Source organism: Pseudopipra pipra, chromosome 19 (assembly GCF_036250125.1).
Source record: "Pseudopipra pipra isolate bDixPip1 chromosome 19, bDixPip1.hap1, whole genome shotgun sequence".
NCBI classification, from domain to species: domain Eukaryota; kingdom Metazoa; phylum Chordata; class Aves; order Passeriformes; family Pipridae; genus Pseudopipra; species Pseudopipra pipra.
The window spans coordinates 5,776,276-5,793,038 of NC_087567.1; the positions used below are offsets into that span (position 1 = coordinate 5,776,276).

The 16,763-nt window shown below is 46.3% G+C and overlaps 2 protein-coding genes across 8 annotated transcripts in view; one reads left to right on the forward strand and one right to left on the reverse strand.

Moving 5' to 3' along the window:
- SAP30BP (SAP30 binding protein) overlaps positions 1-4,098 on the reverse strand; it is a 29,852-nt gene extending 25,754 nt beyond the window's left edge. The window contains exons 1-3 of one of the 2 annotated variants that reach the window (XM_064675853.1): positions 3,950-4,097; positions 3,658-3,767; positions 685-732 (exon numbers count right to left, since the gene is read on the reverse strand). In XM_064675853.1, the coding sequence (XP_064531923.1) occupies positions 685-732; positions 3,658-3,767; positions 3,950-4,064 (273 nt within the window). In that variant the 5' untranslated portion in view covers positions 4,065-4,097. Of the gene's footprint in view, positions 1-684; positions 733-3,657; positions 3,768-3,949 lie in introns of both variants that reach the window. The other variant, XM_064675852.1, reaches the window with a different exon arrangement.
- Positions 4,099-4,253: 155 nt separating this feature from the next.
- RECQL5 (RecQ like helicase 5) overlaps positions 4,254-16,763 on the forward strand; it is a 37,184-nt gene continuing 24,674 nt past the window's right edge. For 3 of the 6 annotated variants that reach the window (XR_010435258.1, XM_064675832.1, XM_064675834.1), the window contains exons 1-8: positions 4,254-4,356; positions 4,693-4,823; positions 5,993-6,114; positions 6,528-7,046; positions 7,975-8,080; positions 8,566-8,677; positions 10,851-11,013; positions 11,367-11,449. Coding sequence is in view for 5 of the 6 variants with exons in the window: in XM_064675832.1 (XP_064531902.1) it covers positions 4,703-4,823; positions 5,993-6,114; positions 6,528-7,046; positions 7,975-8,080; positions 8,566-8,677; positions 10,851-11,013; positions 11,367-11,449 (1,226 nt within the window). In the remaining variant the exon portion in view is untranslated. Of the gene's footprint in view, positions 4,357-4,504; positions 4,577-4,692; positions 4,824-5,992; positions 6,115-6,527; positions 7,047-7,974; positions 8,081-8,565; positions 8,678-10,850; positions 11,014-11,366; positions 11,454-12,751; positions 12,953-16,763 lie in introns of those variants that run through there. The other 3 variants (XM_064675835.1, XM_064675836.1, XM_064675833.1) reach the window with 3 other exon arrangements.

The following is a 16,763-nucleotide window of genomic DNA, read 5'->3' on the forward strand; positions in this document are numbered from 1 at the left end:
TGCTTGTATTGAGCTCACATAAAAATTTAAGCACTCTATAAAGTTTCATATGGATTTGGTCTTTTGTTTTCCAGCTTTTAGCCTGACCTATGTTCCTGTGTGCTGTTAAACACCTGCTGCTCAGCAGAAACAAGGTGTAAACCCAAGGCAAAGATGATTTCAACTATTTTTCATAGCTATCACCTGGAGATCTTATTTCATTTCTTAAAATTTGAAATACAACCTTTACAAAACTGCTTCATTTAGAAGAACAGAGTTAAGGACAGAGACAACTGAATTGATTTTGACACATTTTGTGACTTCTAAGAGCATAAGATCAATTATTCATTAAGTTGTTCTAAATGAAATATTCCAACTAAAACTGCTCATAACAGAATTCTGTAAACTCTGTACTGAATGCTGCATCTCCCAGATCACTGCAAAACAGCTGAGCTGCTGTCAGACAACCTACCTCAGATCTAGTGCACAAGAGGACTAAATTCATGAATGCAGAACTCACTTATGATCAGTCTGTTAACTACCTTTGGCAGAAGCCAGAACTAAAGTCAAAAAAACATGTTAAAGCTACAAAAGCAAATTGTGGAACTATCTACAGGTCACAAACAAACACCAAGCCATGCTGTTAAGACTTATTCCTCTTGTACTGAACTTCCCCCCCCACCACACCACCACACTTTCAAATACCTTTAGGTCACCAGCCTCAGGTTTTTCAGTCTCTGAATCGTCATCTTCCTACAAGACAAGAATTTACAGGATTAAGCTTAAAGAGCAGGCCTGGCAAGTAACTGCACTTACAGCAAAGGGCTCGTGTTCAGCAGCCCAGCAGAAGTCCAAGCCCCTTTCCAGGGAAGGTAGTTTTACCCCACCCACTCGTGACCAGCGAACAAGTCCTACAGTCAAAGGAAGAAGTGTTTGTTTGGTTTGAGGGGAGTTTGTAGGCAAAAACATCACTGAGTAGCAGATGTCCCCTGCAAAACTCATGCAGCTCCAGAATGCTCAGAACTAGACAATAGGAAGCAACAGAACTGGGGGAAAAAAAGCATTTGTCATTTGGTAACTCTGGTCTCTTCCAGTGGCAGACGGGCTTTTGGTGGTGTTCCAGTTCAGCAGTACCCACAGAAAAAGCAGCATTTGCAAGACCTGTGATACCCTCAAGCATCAGCAACACACACAGGACACACGGCTGGCCTGCCACCAAACCACACATGCAGGCTTGGAGAGCACCAAGTTCCAAGGACCTGGTGATCCAGCAGACACCACACCTTCCTTGTGAGTGTGGAGCTCCCGTGGCCTCGTCTGCTGATGACATGAACCTCCACAGAAGGGAACTCCTGACAAATTGCAGTGTTTTAGGGAACAGACTCCATTTTTCTTTTTCTAGCCAGAAATGAAACAAAGAACTGGGCAAATTTCTGCCCTGTGAGAGCTTAAAACACCGAACACAGCCTCGTGTGAAAATCTACACCACATGAGAAGTAAGCTCCAGGTTTGGTCCTCTGCTGTGCCACTGCTCTGGGAGCTCCCTCACTGGGGATCCTACAGGCACCTGCCTTTCTAGACAAATACATACTCTGGGTTCAAAAGAAGTTTGAGGAGCATAAATTGTTTTTCATGTTCAAACAACTCAGCAGAATGTTTTTTCCTTGAAACTTTGCCACAAATTTCAACGTTGGCCCTAAAACAAGAACTTAGTATTTCAGCTTCAAAAGGAAAACAAAGAAACAAATGATAAATGCAAGTGAAAGGAAGAGTTTACAAGGAACCACCTCAGAGTGTTAGTACACAAGAAAGTTCTCCCAAGGCAGGCTAGAGACTGACCACACAATAATATCAATAAGTTTTAATTGCCTGAGTTAAGATGCCTCTGCCACTAAAGTGAGACATCAAACTCCTTCACTTCAGTTACTCTTCAGCTTCTTTCTGAAAGATGCACATTTGACAATAATTCAGTCTTAACTGTCAAAGTTTAATTACAGTGAGTCTGTAACTAGAAAAGAACTGTAGTACTAAGTATCTTGGTGTTTATCACAAGTGAGGTTTCACTTCCCTCCACAGTCCCACCTATATTATACTGGTAAAAGTAATTTTCATCAAAGCAATAATGGGTTGAATGATTCATGTTGTGGACAGGTAACTGAAACAGCTCTCCTAACCTAGCAGGGGGTATCACTAAAACAACATTAACAAACAAAGCAGAATCACTGAGAATTGCCTTTGGAAAAAAACAGGCTTTTCATTCAATATTAAGGTTGATAAAATAAGCACTGAGTTTAGATCAAAGCCCAACCTGAGTCCAACTCATCCTGCTTTCTAAAGACAACTCATAACCAATATGAGCCACTTGCACAGCAATGGCAAGGAAGTTTTCAATTCTGCTCAGAGAATATTTAATGCAAAAAAAACCAGGCATTGCTCTTCTGCAACAAACCTGGACAGAAAGTACCCCGTGTAACCTGCAGTGTAACCACAATTCCATGGCTGACACCAGAGTGACTGATGGATTGTCATCCCTTGAACAGCAACCTACACCTCCCAGATGATGGCACAGCTGCAACCTGCACTAAAAACTGTGTGTACAACAAAGCTACTCCACGTCCAAGCCATTTACAGTGCTCACTGAACACAGCTCATCACACCCAGGGCTTTCTTTGAACTACAGAGACCTCAGTGAAGGAGGCTCTACAAGCACTGGATATAAAAAGAAGAATCCCTAAAGCAGTAAAGAAGCTTCACTGCTTTGCTAAGCCAGATGCCAGGGGCAGCAGAACAAAACTAAAAGCAAGAACGAGACACCAACAAATTTCTTGGCTGCTCCTTGGGCAAACAGATGGCAGGAACAGTGAGTGTCTCCTCAGAGTCTGATCTAACACACACAGAGTAGAGCTCAGTGAGGAAAGGTTGTAGAAACAGCCCTGAGTTTTTTTGCTATGGGTAGAAGAAAGAACTAGAACAGGAACAAGATAACACTTGTAGTGGTAAGAAAAAGTCTGGTGAGAAAAAAAGCAGACAGATTCCCCCTTTTCCCCCCAAACTTCTTGTTTCTCTCACACAGACAGAGGACAGAACTACAGATCCTTTTGTGTGTTACAGCTGCACCCCCAGGCTGTGAGTCCATGCCCTGCCTCACCACATATCAGTTATCTCAGTGTTCAGGTGATGCCAGACACATGCCATGCACCTGAGAGAGACAAAAGCCACTCACATGGACACGGGACACTCACACCAAGGTAACCTGATGCAGTGAGTGGACTGAGTTATGCACAAAATAATAACTTAAGACACCACAGAACTTTATTCTTTTTAATCCACCAGCTGACAGCGTGGTCCTCTTGAAAGGTTTTCATACATGCCAACTATGCTTAAGGAATAATTTTTATTTGGTGTGGCTGTAACAGCTTTTTTCCCACAAAAGAGTCAAATGACACCAACACAGTCACGAGCAACACGAGCTGTGCCAAGCTGCAGAGGGGCTCCAAGGCAAATGCTCTGCACTTGAAAACAACATGAACAGGAGCATTTGGAAAGCGCTGAAACTCCCACCAGGAGTCACATATTCCAGGTTCCATCACAAGTCACTACTTGGGGGCTTTTTTTTGTTTTTTTGGAGAGAGAGCAAAGCCTCTGCAACGTGTGCGAGGGGTCACGGGAGGTACTTACTGACTGCCTGCTGTTCTCATCGTCCTCCTCTTCGTACCCTTCCTCGTCCCCATCCACGCGGGTGAAGTCATCTTCTCCGTACCCAACCGAGACCAGGCCTCCTTTCTCACCTGAAGAAGAAGAGAAAAGGTAAACTACGAGGTAAATAGGCAGGTGACGGCGAGTGGCGGCGAGTGGGGCCTTCCCCCCACAATGGGGAAGGCGCCGGGCCGGAGTGGGCGGCGCGCGGGGGGAACCCTGGCGCCCCAGCCCGCCAGCTGCCCTGGGCCCCCTGCCCGCTGCCCGCCCTCACCCGCAGGCGCTCCCCCGTCGCTCCCCGCCGTGCCGGCCTCGCTGTCCGACTCCGGGTCCGAGTCCTCGGCGTAAACCGCCAGCGAGGACAGGACGCTGCGCTTCGCCGCCGCCATCTTCCGCCCCGCCCGTGGGGGCGCTTCCGGCGCGCCGCGATGACGCGAGGGCGGTCACCATGGCAACACCGCCCTTCTTCCGCCCGCTCTGGGGGCACCGGGCAGGCTTTGCGCTCACGGGCAGAGGAAGACACCGCTCATCGAGGCGGAGCGGGGGCTTTAGGGGGGCTGGGGGTGGGTGGGTGGGGATAAAAGGGCCGCGGGCTGGTTGTTGTGAGTGCGGGCCTTTTAAGAGAAGCTCCTGACGTCATCTCGTGGTGCCGCGACAGCACCTGCCGGGTTGTGAGCGAGAGTGAGCGTGCGGAGCGGAGCGGGGCTGGGACGGGGCGGGGGTGGGACATAGGGGGAAGGGCACAGCCCCTGTGTGGGTGGGAAAGATCCGCCTTCCCCCCCGTGTCGGGTGCAGGCGGGTTGGGGGGGCAGCGAGTCCCCCCCGCTCTGCTGTGCCCGACCTGTGCCCTGTGGGGACCCAGAACAAACCATATTGGGGTACCCTTCAGTGAGGGGCCTGGGTGAGCACCCCGGGAGGCCCCAGAGAAGGGCAGCCCCGAGGGAGGCGGTGCAGGCGGCGGTGGGACGGGGCAGGGAAGGGTGGCAGCGCTCGGACGAGCTCTGGTTCCTCTCGTAGCGTCTCCAGGATGAGCAGGGAGGCTCCCCCGGGCCTGGAGGGCAGGGTGAGGAAAACACTGCGGAAGGTCTTCGGGTTCGAGTCCTTCAAGACTCCCCTCCAGGAAAGCGCGACCATGACTGTGGTGAGAGGTGAGGCCCGGCATCGGTGAGGTGTGGAACACGGCTGCTTGTCCTTCTTCCCGTGGGAAGATCCCTGCAGGATCTGGGATTGTGCCTGTTGTGAGGAGACTAATCTAAGCAGGATCATCTGGCCCTCCAAGCTCTCCTCTGCTCTGATGTGGTTTTGGTGGCACAGGAACACGAGCACGTGCTGTGCACAAGCTCTGCCTCTTCTCCTTTCATTCATTTCTTAACACCACTGTTGCATCAACCAGGAAATAGGAAACTTAAGGTGCACCTGCCAGCACGTTCATGGTCAGATGAGGTCAAAACTCTTTACATTTATACCTTCTCAGAGTAAAAGTGCCCTTGTGTTAGAGACAATACCTATAGAAGACTCAATGTCCTGGCACAGTTGATCTGTTCTCTGAACCACGAGGCCATTGTCAGAAATGTGGTTTTGCTGGTGTTAATGCACCCCCAACACCCTGCTGGGGGTGGGACAGGCAGCTCACACAGACAAGCTGCCAGCTCCCCCAGCAGCTCTCACAGTGTGAGTCAGAACAGTGCCCAACTCAGGATATAATCAGAGTTTTCACTGATCACCATTCACTGTTGACAACAGAGCAGCCAACAGCAGAGTTCTGTGTGCAGGGTTAACATGGTGTCACTGGCACCTTCCTGCCTTCAGGTGGGTGCTGGTCAGTGCAGTGACAGTCACTCACTGTGTGAGATTATCTGTGTGGTTGAGATTTCCAAACCCTGTTTTGTATGAGGGACCTTTCTGGGATAAGCTTTAAGAGGATTTGTAAAGGTCTGTCATGGGGCTGGTAATCTGGTAACTGAAGGTCTGTAAAAATGAATGGAAGCAGCTCCTCTGGAAGAGATTTAGCACAAATAACTCATTTAACTTCTCTTTATCTTGGTTTCTGTGTAACTTCTGGCACTTTTTTACGGCTGTTTCTAAATGTTTGCAAAGCAATCAGAGATTCCTTGAAGGAAAGCACTGCAGGCATGCAAAGTATTGCTGTGCTTTTAGAACCTAAAATGGAGTGTCTTTTGTTGATTATGCCACACAGTACATGCACACACATACTGTTCTCACACACTACAAGCCTTTCTGTCCAACCCCTCCACTCTGAGCCCTGGGAACTCCCCACCACTCAGGGGCCTTGAGCTTTCTCCTCTTGTTTTTGCAGGTGAGAAGGATGTCTTTGTGTGCATGCCCACAGGGGCAGGGAAATCCCTGTGCTACCAGCTTCCTGCAGTTCTGGCAGTGGGCATCACCATTGTCATTTCACCTCTGATTGCACTGATTCAGGTAACTGTCTCCTGTTAGCTGTGGAAAAGCAGCCAGGGAAGGGGGTTGGAAGACTGGAAGCACGGCTGCCTCTTGTCTTTCTGCTCATGAGTCTGCAATTCACCTGCCTCTGGATGCTCTTGATGTCTCAGTGTGTTTTCCTTACTCTGGTGATAGGTGAGGAGAGCAGAGTATCTCTGGTATGATGCCTTACAGTTCTCTAAAAGGATGGGTTTTTTCTTTAAAAATAACATGGTGGCTTTTATAACTGAGCCTTCCTCTTTTTTCTCCACCTGTCTGTCACCTCCTGGGTGTTAGAGAGAAGCAGCATAGCAGAGTAACACAAATGGACCAAAAGATGGATCTTTCTTGGTGCTGGTGTCTTTCTTTATTTCCACTTGCTTTTCATTTAGTTTGTTTTGTATTTGCTCTAGGATCAAGTGGATCACCTGCTGGCTCTGAAGATCAAAGCCTGCTCTCTGAACTCCAAGCTGTCTGCCCAGGAGAAGAAGACCATCCTGGCTGACTTAGCAAGTGAGAAGCCCCAAGTAAAGCTCCTGTACATCACCCCAGAGATGGCAGCTGCCTCTTCCTTCCAGCCAACACTGAACTCTCTGGTGTCCAGGAACCTCCTGTCCTACCTGATCATAGATGAGGCTCATTGTGTGTCCCAGTGGGGACACGATTTCCGCCCCGACTACCTGCGCCTGGGCGCTCTGCGCACCCGCATCCCCGGCACGCCCTGTGTCGCCCTGACTGCCACTGCCACCAGGCAGGTCCAGGAGGACATCGTGGCAGCTCTCAAGCTAAAGCAGCCACTTTCCACGTTTAAGACTCCTTGCTTCAGATCCAACTTGTTCTACGATGTGCAGTTCAAAGAGCTCTTGGCTGATCCTTACGCCAACTTGAAGGATTTCTGTCTGAAGGCGCTCGAAGTGAAGGACACCACTGGGGTAGGTTTTACCTTTAGGGGAGGAGGCTAAACTGGACAAAATCTGTCTTAATGGTCACTGATATTCCAGTGGTTGGTATGGCCCTGTGGCAGGGAAGGAGGAGGTCCCAGGAAGGAAAGTGATAATGTATATTTTCTAAGTCCTCTAAAAGTGCTCATGTATGTTTTTTAGTTCCTCTAAAACAGGTAGAATGTGAAGGTTGTGATCCTTTCTGAGGTGAGAAACCATGTTCTACAAAGTAACATCCAGAAAACAGGCCACTGAGCACCCTCCAGGTGGCCTGGAGAGGACAGCAGACACAGGGCAGCCAAAGAGAAGATCAGCACTAAGAGGGATGTGGTGTCACATTTGCAGACAGCATTAATGTGATAAAATTAAATAAATTAATTAATTTTAAAAATTAACCAGGAAGAATTTCTTCACAGAAAAGGTTGTCAGGCATTGGAACGGACTGTCCGGGGATGTGGTGGAGTCACCATCCCTGGAGGTACCCAAGAAAGGACTGGACATGGCACTCAGTGCTCTAGTCTAGTTGACAAGGTGGTGATCAGTCCAAGGTTGGACTTGAGGATCTTGGTCTTCTCCAACCTAAATGATTCTGTGATTCTGTGTCCTCAGAAAGGGGTTACTCTAAGTGAACATAAATTAGGAACATGGGACGAGCATTTCCACCTTGGTTTGTCACATCCTGGGTGATCACTGTATGTTTGCTTGTGCTCTGCTCTTCCAGTATGGTGAGGGTGAACAGAAGCATTTGAAATGTGTTTAATTTCCTGCTCTAACATTAATTCCCAGAATAACTCAGCAGCTCAGCTGTAACCTCTGCACCTGAGTGCATTTGTACAGCAGAGTGAGATGCTTCTTGCCTGGGACTGTATTTGCAGTTTTGTTGATTGGCTTCAGACAGTGTGGTGGACTTTGTTTCCAGGTGTACTCGGGCTGTGGGATCGTGTACTGCAGGATGAGGGATGTGTGTGACCAGCTGGCCATTGAACTGAGCTGCCGAGGGGTGAAAGCCAAGGCCTATCACGCAGGTACTGCTGCATCTCTCAGGAGCTGCTACGACTGAACTGTGCCACCTCTCAGGCCTGGGTTGGGGCTCCCTAGAAAAGAGCTTTCTAGGCATGGTCTGCACTGTGTCTGATGCTCACATGTCAGGTCTGTGAGATAAGTGCAGGGCCTTCACCAGAATGGCATTCTCCTCTCTCCAGAACTTCTGGATCTTGCATGGCCTAAATATAACAACAGCTTTTATCCCGGGGGAGGAGAGCTAAGTTTTCTTCTTTGGAATAGAAACAGCTGCTGCTGACTTCTGCTTGGTCACAGGCCAGGCCAGTTTAAACATGTGCAGAAAGGAGTGTGTACATCAGTCAGTTTTAGTGAGGCTTGCAGTGAGGGAATGGAGGAGGAGAAAATCCTCGTTTCTTTCTGTTTGTTTTTGTTTTGGGGGTTTTGTTTGTTTGTTTGGGTTTTTTGTTTTATTTTGTTGTTGATTCCTTCCCTCTCTTTCCCTTCCCAGGACTCAAGCCAGCTGACAGGACTTCCATCCAGAATGAATGGATGGAGGAGAAGATCCCTGTTATTGTTGCAACCATCAGCTTTGGAATGGGAGTAGACAAAGCAAACGTCAGGTGTGTGAGGCTGAGTGTTGGGCACCACCAGAGACTGAAACCTGAACAGTGGGAAGGAAAAGTCTCAGTGTCTCTGTTACCTGAAACACCTGACTCAAATGCCTGAGGAACACTTGCTAAAACCCACAAAACCAGAGCTGGGAGGTTTTAGCTTAGAAGCAGCAAAAACAAACCTGGAAGGGCTTTGTAAAGAAATCAAACACAAGGCAGCAGAGCTCCTCTTTGCCAGTCATACCCAAAAATAAGAAAATTGGAGGAATGCTTGTTTTCTGCCACACCCCCCAGGGTTTCAGAGAGAGCCATCTCAAGGCACTCACAGCTGCCTCTTTCACTTCCCTTAGGGAAACAGTTGCCGTTAAAAAGCAGTGGGAAGAAAATCTGCACCTAAAATAATTCATGCACCCTCTACTAAAGTAGTCAGAGCCAGCCTTTTTTTGGAGATCTCTCTCCTCTTGCAATGCAAGGGGAAAAAATAGCAGTTCACAAATGGCAATAACCATATAAAAATACAGCTCTAGTCCAAGGCCAGAACTTTGCACATGGTTTCAATTCCTGCTCCTCTGGGATTTCTGTCACCATAAGGGCTCTGTGTTAGAATTCCTGCCCTGCAACATAGCTGTGCTGAGTGAGTATTGAGATCACTTCATGGAGGGATCATTCAGGTGCAGCTCAGACAATGCCCACAACAGACCTGATCTTTACTTTAAAATCCACATAAAGCAGTTTCTCTGAACACTGTGGGAGAGGGGCAGGACATCACTGAGATAATCCCATCAGTTCACAACTGTGCCATCCCTCTGTCTGTGTCACTGCTGCCAGGAAACAGTGACAGACCACTTTACTCCTTGATGCATATCACCCAACAGAGAAATGGGAAGTCTCCTAGGACAGCAGCATGAGTTAAGGACCTGCTGAAGCCACTCTGCCCTGTTCAGTTGTCATTAAAAAAAGCAAAGAGTAACTGAAATGTTAGAGATTGATCAATGGCTGATTGAGAGTGAAATACAGCTGAAATACACTTGTAATCTGGTTGGTTTCCAAGGAATGGAGTTAAAATGACTATAGTAATTTATGTTTTTAAAATAGTTTAAAGGACATTATACCAAAGTTAACAAGGCACTGCTGCCTAGCCTCTGCTCTGTGCTGGCAGATTTATGAGTATTTGTGCATATGTTATCAAGTAAGATCAGGTCTGACAACTTCTGGAGGTGACTCTTTTGGGCAAAAGGGAAAACAGAGGTGGTGTCTGTTTCGGATGGAATCTGCTTCTCTCTCTTCACTGTTAATTCAGTTTTGCTTGAGATTATTTATCAATTTCTTCAGTAAACTTCCTGATGGGCATTAAATATGTGGGGCTCTGATGGTTCCTGCTTGGCCTGTTCCTGGAGTGTTTGTGTTTGAAGAAACATGTTTGCTTGCTTTTGTCATTTAATCTTCAGCTACACCCACATGCATCATACCTGCCCTTGGGACATGCTGGCTTTGAGGCAGACTGGTATTTAAAAAATTGGCAGTGTTACTGTTCTGTAAAATCCTCTCAAAGCAGGTATAAGCTGAATTGCTGAATAGTCAGGTACTGGCAGGTTTAAAGCAGTCTTGCAGTGGTGTGTTGAAAACCTTCCTTCAGAGATTACATAAAATGTAGTAATGATTCTATAGTCATATTCGCTGGCTAGGAAGGGTGCCTTCATCTGCAAGTGAGCACAGTGAGACAGAGTTTCCCATGCAAACTTTGGCAAAGAAGTGTCTTTTGAAAATCAAGTATTTAAAAATGTGTTTTGTAATGGTGAAATTGTGTTCCACAAAAAAACCCCTTTTTAATTAATGCTGTGTTTTATGGTAAAATCTCCCAAACTCCTTAATCCAATGTCTTTATTCTCAGTCTTCATAGCTGTACAGTTGTTTGCATGTTTGGGATATTCATGTGCTCATTCTTTTCCATCCATTTGGCATGTCATCCTGCTCACCTGTTGTCCAGATGCATTTTTTTCCCCCGTGTGTTAAGAGGACTTAAACTTCTGTGTGCAAAATCCCTTGCTGTGCTCAGTTCTCTCTGTCTTTTATGCTTTTGCTGCCCTACTTTTTACTGCTGTTGGTGCCCGCAAACGCTACAAACGTGAGAAATGCTCTTGAGAAACCTGCAGCCTCGTGTTTCCTGTTTTATCATGTGCAGGTTTGTTGCCCACTGGAATATTGCCAAGTCAATGGCTGGATATTACCAAGAGTCTGGCAGAGCTGGGAGGGATGGGAAGCCATCCTGCTGCCGCCTCTATTACTCAAGGAATGACCGGGATCAAGTCAGCTTCCTGATTAAGAAGGAGCTCTCCAACATCCAGGTGAGAGCTGCAGAAGGGTATCCACCTGCCCAGATATGCAGCCTTTGCTCTAGTCTGGTTTCCCTGCAGTAACCTCTGAATAATCAAAGATGAAATGAGGTTTTCTGGGTCTAGAACTTCTGGAGCCCTGTTTCAAGGGACAGCAGAAGGGAGTGAAGCAGGAAGGGAAAGAGCTGCCAGACCCAGCTCTGTATGAGAGACGTGGGTGAGCAGAAATCTGGAGCAGAGACATCGAGGTGTCTGTACCTGTTTGCCATATTGATCAGAAGGGCTGGATTTGGTCATTGCTAGAGTTACTTTACCTGCTTATATTTAAATTGAAGACTATAGTTCCTGTCCCCATCTACTTTCAGGAAAAAAAAGGCACCTTAAAAGAATCTGACAAAGCTGTGATGAAAGCTTTTGATGCCATTGTGAACTTCTGTGAGGAGCTGGGGTGAGTGCACTTCTTTCAAACACTGATGTTGATGTTGGGGAAACCATGCCCTATCCTTCCAGGGAACTGTTATGGTTGAGATCGATCCTGCATGTCCAGGAAAAAAAAATACTGAATTAATTGCTTGATATTTTGCTGTCTGGGCTGAGGAAGGTGTCCCTGGGAGTTCTCTCATCACTCCCACCTCTGAGTTAAGTGAGATGTTGGTCTTGGAGCCTCACCAAGTGACATGGGGATGTTAAACTATAACTCCTCTGGTGATGTATTTTACAATGTTCTATCTTTGATGATGGGTTGACTTAGTTGCAATTGCTTTTGACTCTCTCCTCCTTCACTACAGCACCTCTCTCCTAAGGGGACAAACAGACAGCCTAATCAGCATGGGATAGAAGAATTTAGATTTAATGTTTCTGTAAATCTCAGGGGCTCTACAGTGCAAAGTACTGGGTATCTGTGATTCTCATTGACCTTACAAGGTGCTTAGAATGTTTTAGAAACAGGCTTAAATTATGGATGTGTCCAACCTAAATGCAGACTAGCAACCACAACGTGCATTGTTCAGGTTTAGTGCATGCCTTGTAAGCTGTAATTGTACTAATTGCTGTTTTATGCTGGATAAGACATCAAAGCTGTAATTTTGTCAGGAAGAGAGCAGTGTGTGTTCACTAACTGGAAATGGTCTTCATGTGTCTTGCTTATAAGTTCTGCATTTCATTTCACTTTTCACACCTGAGTCTAGAACAACTTTTTCAGCATGAATGTAATGTGCTTTTTTTCTGATGCCTTGGCGAGCGTGTTGTCATGTTTGTCCTTGTTGTCATGCTTGGTAAACAAATCCTGTTTTTTATGGGATAGTCCTTTTTGTACTGAAATATGACACAACACTGGGTCCTTGGGCACTTGAAGGAGCACTTCTTTGCCTAAAGTTGAGGTGATGCTGTGAAGTAGCTTCTAGGAGGCTTCTTGCTCTAAGAATTTGATCCACTTGGCTGAGTAGGTCTGCTCCTTCTGCTGTGTGTTACCAGCTCAGTGATCAGAGGGCTGTTTGTGTCTGGGGTTTGTATAATCACAGAATGGTTTGGGTTGGAAGGGACCTTAAAGACCACCCAGTTCCACCCACCTGCCATAGGCAGGGACACCTTCCACTAGACCAGGTTGCTCCAAGCCTCATCCAACCTGGCCTTGAACACTTCCAGGGATGGGGCAGCCACAGCTTCTGTGCCAGGGCCTCAGAATAATAATTTGAATATCACTGACCTAATTAGAAATTACATCTCCCATATTTTTTCTTCCCACCCCCAGCTTGGTCCATTCTTCCTGCTGTATAACATGCCATGTGCATCCCAGTGACACATCTTGCAGCACCACTGACTGACCTCCCTGTTTATAACTGTGCAGGACACTGAGGTGATATGGAAAGAAACGCCACGTTGCATTTCTTTTTTACATATTGAATTAATACAGTTCTATTTACCATCCAAACAGTGAAAGCAAACCTTAAACTCTGACCTTGCAAGGTTATAAATAAGAACAAATAAAGACAGATTGTGTACTGGCAAGCAAGTTTTTGCATAGTATATTTAGGCTATTGTCCGGGTATGACAGGAGAACAATGGTATAAGCTGCTTTTCCAGAGTGGGTTTAGACAAAGCTTTCAGTGCTCAGAGTTTCCTATTGCTCTTTTGCAAGGTGAAAAAAAGAAAAAACAAACCACGTAGCTGCAGCAGCAGAAGACATCTTAATCAGTTTTAGGGGGTAGCCACCTCTAACTGGTGGGTTTGCTTGAAAGATGAAAATCAGACAGAGGTGAGTTGACTTTGGCGAATCACGCAGTTCCTGAGCACAGACAGCCCGATGTACTGAGTTTGCTGTGGACCTGCAGAACAACTTGCAGGCATTGGGACATTGCTTTTGATGCAGGAAAGTTGCATGGGGAGAAATAATCACCCAGGGAGAGAGGATGAGGAAACTTTCTGTGAACAACAGTCAGGTTGTAGCTGAGCTGATTCTTGCTCCAAGTACCGTGTCGTTACATCACTGTCTATGTGCCGCTCTCTTTGTGCCTTGAAGATGTGCAGCACCCAAAGATAGCAGCAAATAAAATGAGAGCAATAAAAACAAGACAGAAGATGCCAATCACCACCAGCCCTCCAAGAGCCCAGTCACTTGCTGTAATCAGTGTCTTTAGGTCTTCCAGAACTGAGGATGCCTCTTGCGCTGACGACATGCTGGTTTTCCACCCTGCTGGGGGTAAACAAGAACAGTGTCAGGTGTTGGTGTATCCTCTCTATGCTCTGAGCACAATCCCAAAACCAGTTACAGGTATGAATGCTGTCTGTGCCTACAGGCATCCCCCTTCTAAAAGGAGAAACAGAAATGGGAGCATAAACCAGGAGAAATACAGCTGAGGCCTGTTTCACAATCAGATCTACCAAGATGTAAAGAGGAAAAGCTTCTGGCTCTATAAGATTTTGGCAGTTGAGGTTTATTTTAATCATAGTTAATCAATATTTTAAATAATATAGTGTCTCTCCAGCACATTCAGTATGAACCCTTCATCTCTGTTAGCTGCACAGCCTATACATGAAAACCAAGTATTCAGTGGGAGAACTTCCTTTTTACCATTAGAAAGATCTCTAAAATAGAGTTGGGGACTGAGACTCTGAGAACACACTGGAGATTAAATGAAGACTTATTTAAAAACAAACAAGCAAAAAAAAAAATCCACCCACCAGCAATAAGCAAAGATCATGTACAACTTGTTGCTTTTATAAGGCTTAGAGTAGTCTAATTATGTTAAAAAGGGAGTCCTGCTAATGGAGTTTGCTTTAGTAATGCTTTCTGTTCCTCTGCAATAGAAGCACAAGTTTTCCTTCCATGAAGTACTTAGGTCCACTAATAATTTAAATTGGAATCTCAGTGGGTTCTACACACTTGCTCTTTCACTGATACTTTCCATAATGACTCAGCTGTCAGCCCTCTAAAGAACATCCAGCATCTCTTTGTGAGCATCTTGTGGTTTTATTGAAGGTTCCTTGTTTCTCAAGGGAAAGGGTGGAATATTTCTCACACTTTCTTGCAAATACAACTATGCAGATGTAATACAGGAAGAGATCTTTGTTATTTTTGAAAATTTGTTTGACTTGCTGCCCCTTAGGTATCCTGAGTACTGTAAGGAAAAGGATTAGTCCTGTAAGGCATGTTTCATCCTCAGCAGCTCAGATTTGACTAGAAGCACAAGCTTGCACTTGCTGAAGGTTTTGTTTCTTTTTCAGCAGCCAAATATATTCAGTTCATGGTTTGTTTTCTGGACTGATGGCAGATCACCACGCTCAGTCTCTAACCAACAGGCACACGGGACAGGAAAGCTGTTCTGGATGGCTTCCTTTGCCTTCAGAATGGTTCTGTAGACCCAAAGGCAGGAACCCTATGGGGCTGCACACCCCAGGAAGTTCCTCTCTCTTTTGCTAAGCACAGTTAACCTCCTGAAATAGGAGAGCTTTATGAAGATTTTATAAATACCTGAAGCTGTTGTGTTTGTAGAAGGTATTTCTTCCATTGCCTCCTCTGCACCTCTCCAAGAGATCCTGGCCAGTGATGAGGGACCCCTTACTGTGCCTCGAGACTTTCAGAGGTAGCCTGGAAATTACCTTGGTGCTGCAGTAAATGATTAACAGCTGATTTTCCTGCAAAGGTGTGGCTAATATAATCAAATCAAAGACCTTGAGCCTAAATAAAAAGTCCTAATTCAGCTGTTGCTCAGACATTTCTTCCTCTCCGTGGCTTTATCCCCTCCTACACGTGCTGTGGTGATTGTAAAGGCCCACTATGTCCTGTCTGGACAGAATGTGGTGGAGAGGAAGGCTGTGTTTCCTGGACCCTGACTGGATCTGTATTGGAAGCTCCTTTAGGAGACTCTCATACCTAAAGTGAGACCACGAACAAGATTGCCCTGCAGTCGAAAATCCGTTGTGACAGTTCACGGAGATAAATCCGTTACAGAGCATTGCACTGCTGTTAACTGCAATAAAACTGCCTCCCTATTGCTTTCCTGACTGGAGAAGACCTGAGGGATGGTTCTGCAGAGAGGTGGGAGGGGAGAAGGCGGAGTGTAGTGTGCGAGACTGCGTGTGTGTAAAAGGAAACTTATTTTTCACAAGCCAAGCAAATCGCTTTGAAACCAGAGGGATAATGTTACAGAACAGAAGCTATTCCATCGAGTCATCAGTAGACCTTCAACCACTTCTGCTGGAGGGGCTGGCCTTGCTGGCTTTTTGAGGTTCCTCAGGGAAAGAATCGACTTCAACACTTTTATCATCAGGACTGAAGTAACGGTATTCCCTTGCAGTTCCTTCCAGCTCACTCAGTTTTCACAACATGTGCAGGAGTTGGTGTGTTTGAAGCCGTCTCTCCTTAGTCTGTGCTTTTCTGAATCTCCCTCTGCATTTTGAAACAGAGGATCCATCCTCACTAGTGCTCCCTACAGGTCCCAATATATGAGTATGGACTGAAGCCAAAACCACAAAAGCTCTTGTGGGTGGTGAGCAGGGACTCAGGGACTGGCACGTTTGTAGCTGGCAGAAGCTGAAGGGCTGCAGTAAACTGAGGACTTGCTGGGCATCTTTCAGGCCACCCTGATAAGTTGCATGCAAGAAAGCAGCAGACCCCACCCATCCAGGCAAGCAATTGGCATGTCTAAATCTCAGCTATAAGGAATAGCCCAGCTGAGTGCAGTGGTACAAAATGGTACAAAGCAGAACATTAGGCCTGTGAGGTCCAGACAAGTGTGTAGAAATTGGTCCAGGGACCCCTCTAAATGGTGCCTACTCCTCTGCTCCAGAAAGCCACCTGAGTCCTTTAAGTAATTGCTTAATTTTCTGTCCTTCTCTTTGTTTAACAGTGCTGTGTTTATTCAGTTTCTAATTCAGGAACTTAAGGTGGCAGCGATAAGAGAGGAGCCATTTCTCTTGTCCCTCTGCCTGGTATCTGTCAGTGGTTTAACTTGTACCACCACTGGGAAACATGCATTTGTAGCTTTTCCTGTTGAGATAAGGCCTGGCAGCTTGTTCCCAGTGACAGCAACCTGTCAGTTGTTGGTATGTGTCCAGCCTGCTGAGCTTCCTCCTGACTTAGCACAGACTGGCTCCATGCTGCTTCAACAGTTCTCAATGGGATTCTGTTCATGTCTGTAGCTGGCACTGTCTAGCACCAGCTAGGAAAGAAAGTGAGCTCTGTTCATTCCCGGGTCTTGTGACTTAATTTAGATACAGAAACATCTGTTGAGTCTGTCTCCTGCAAAAGAGGTTCTGAGGCT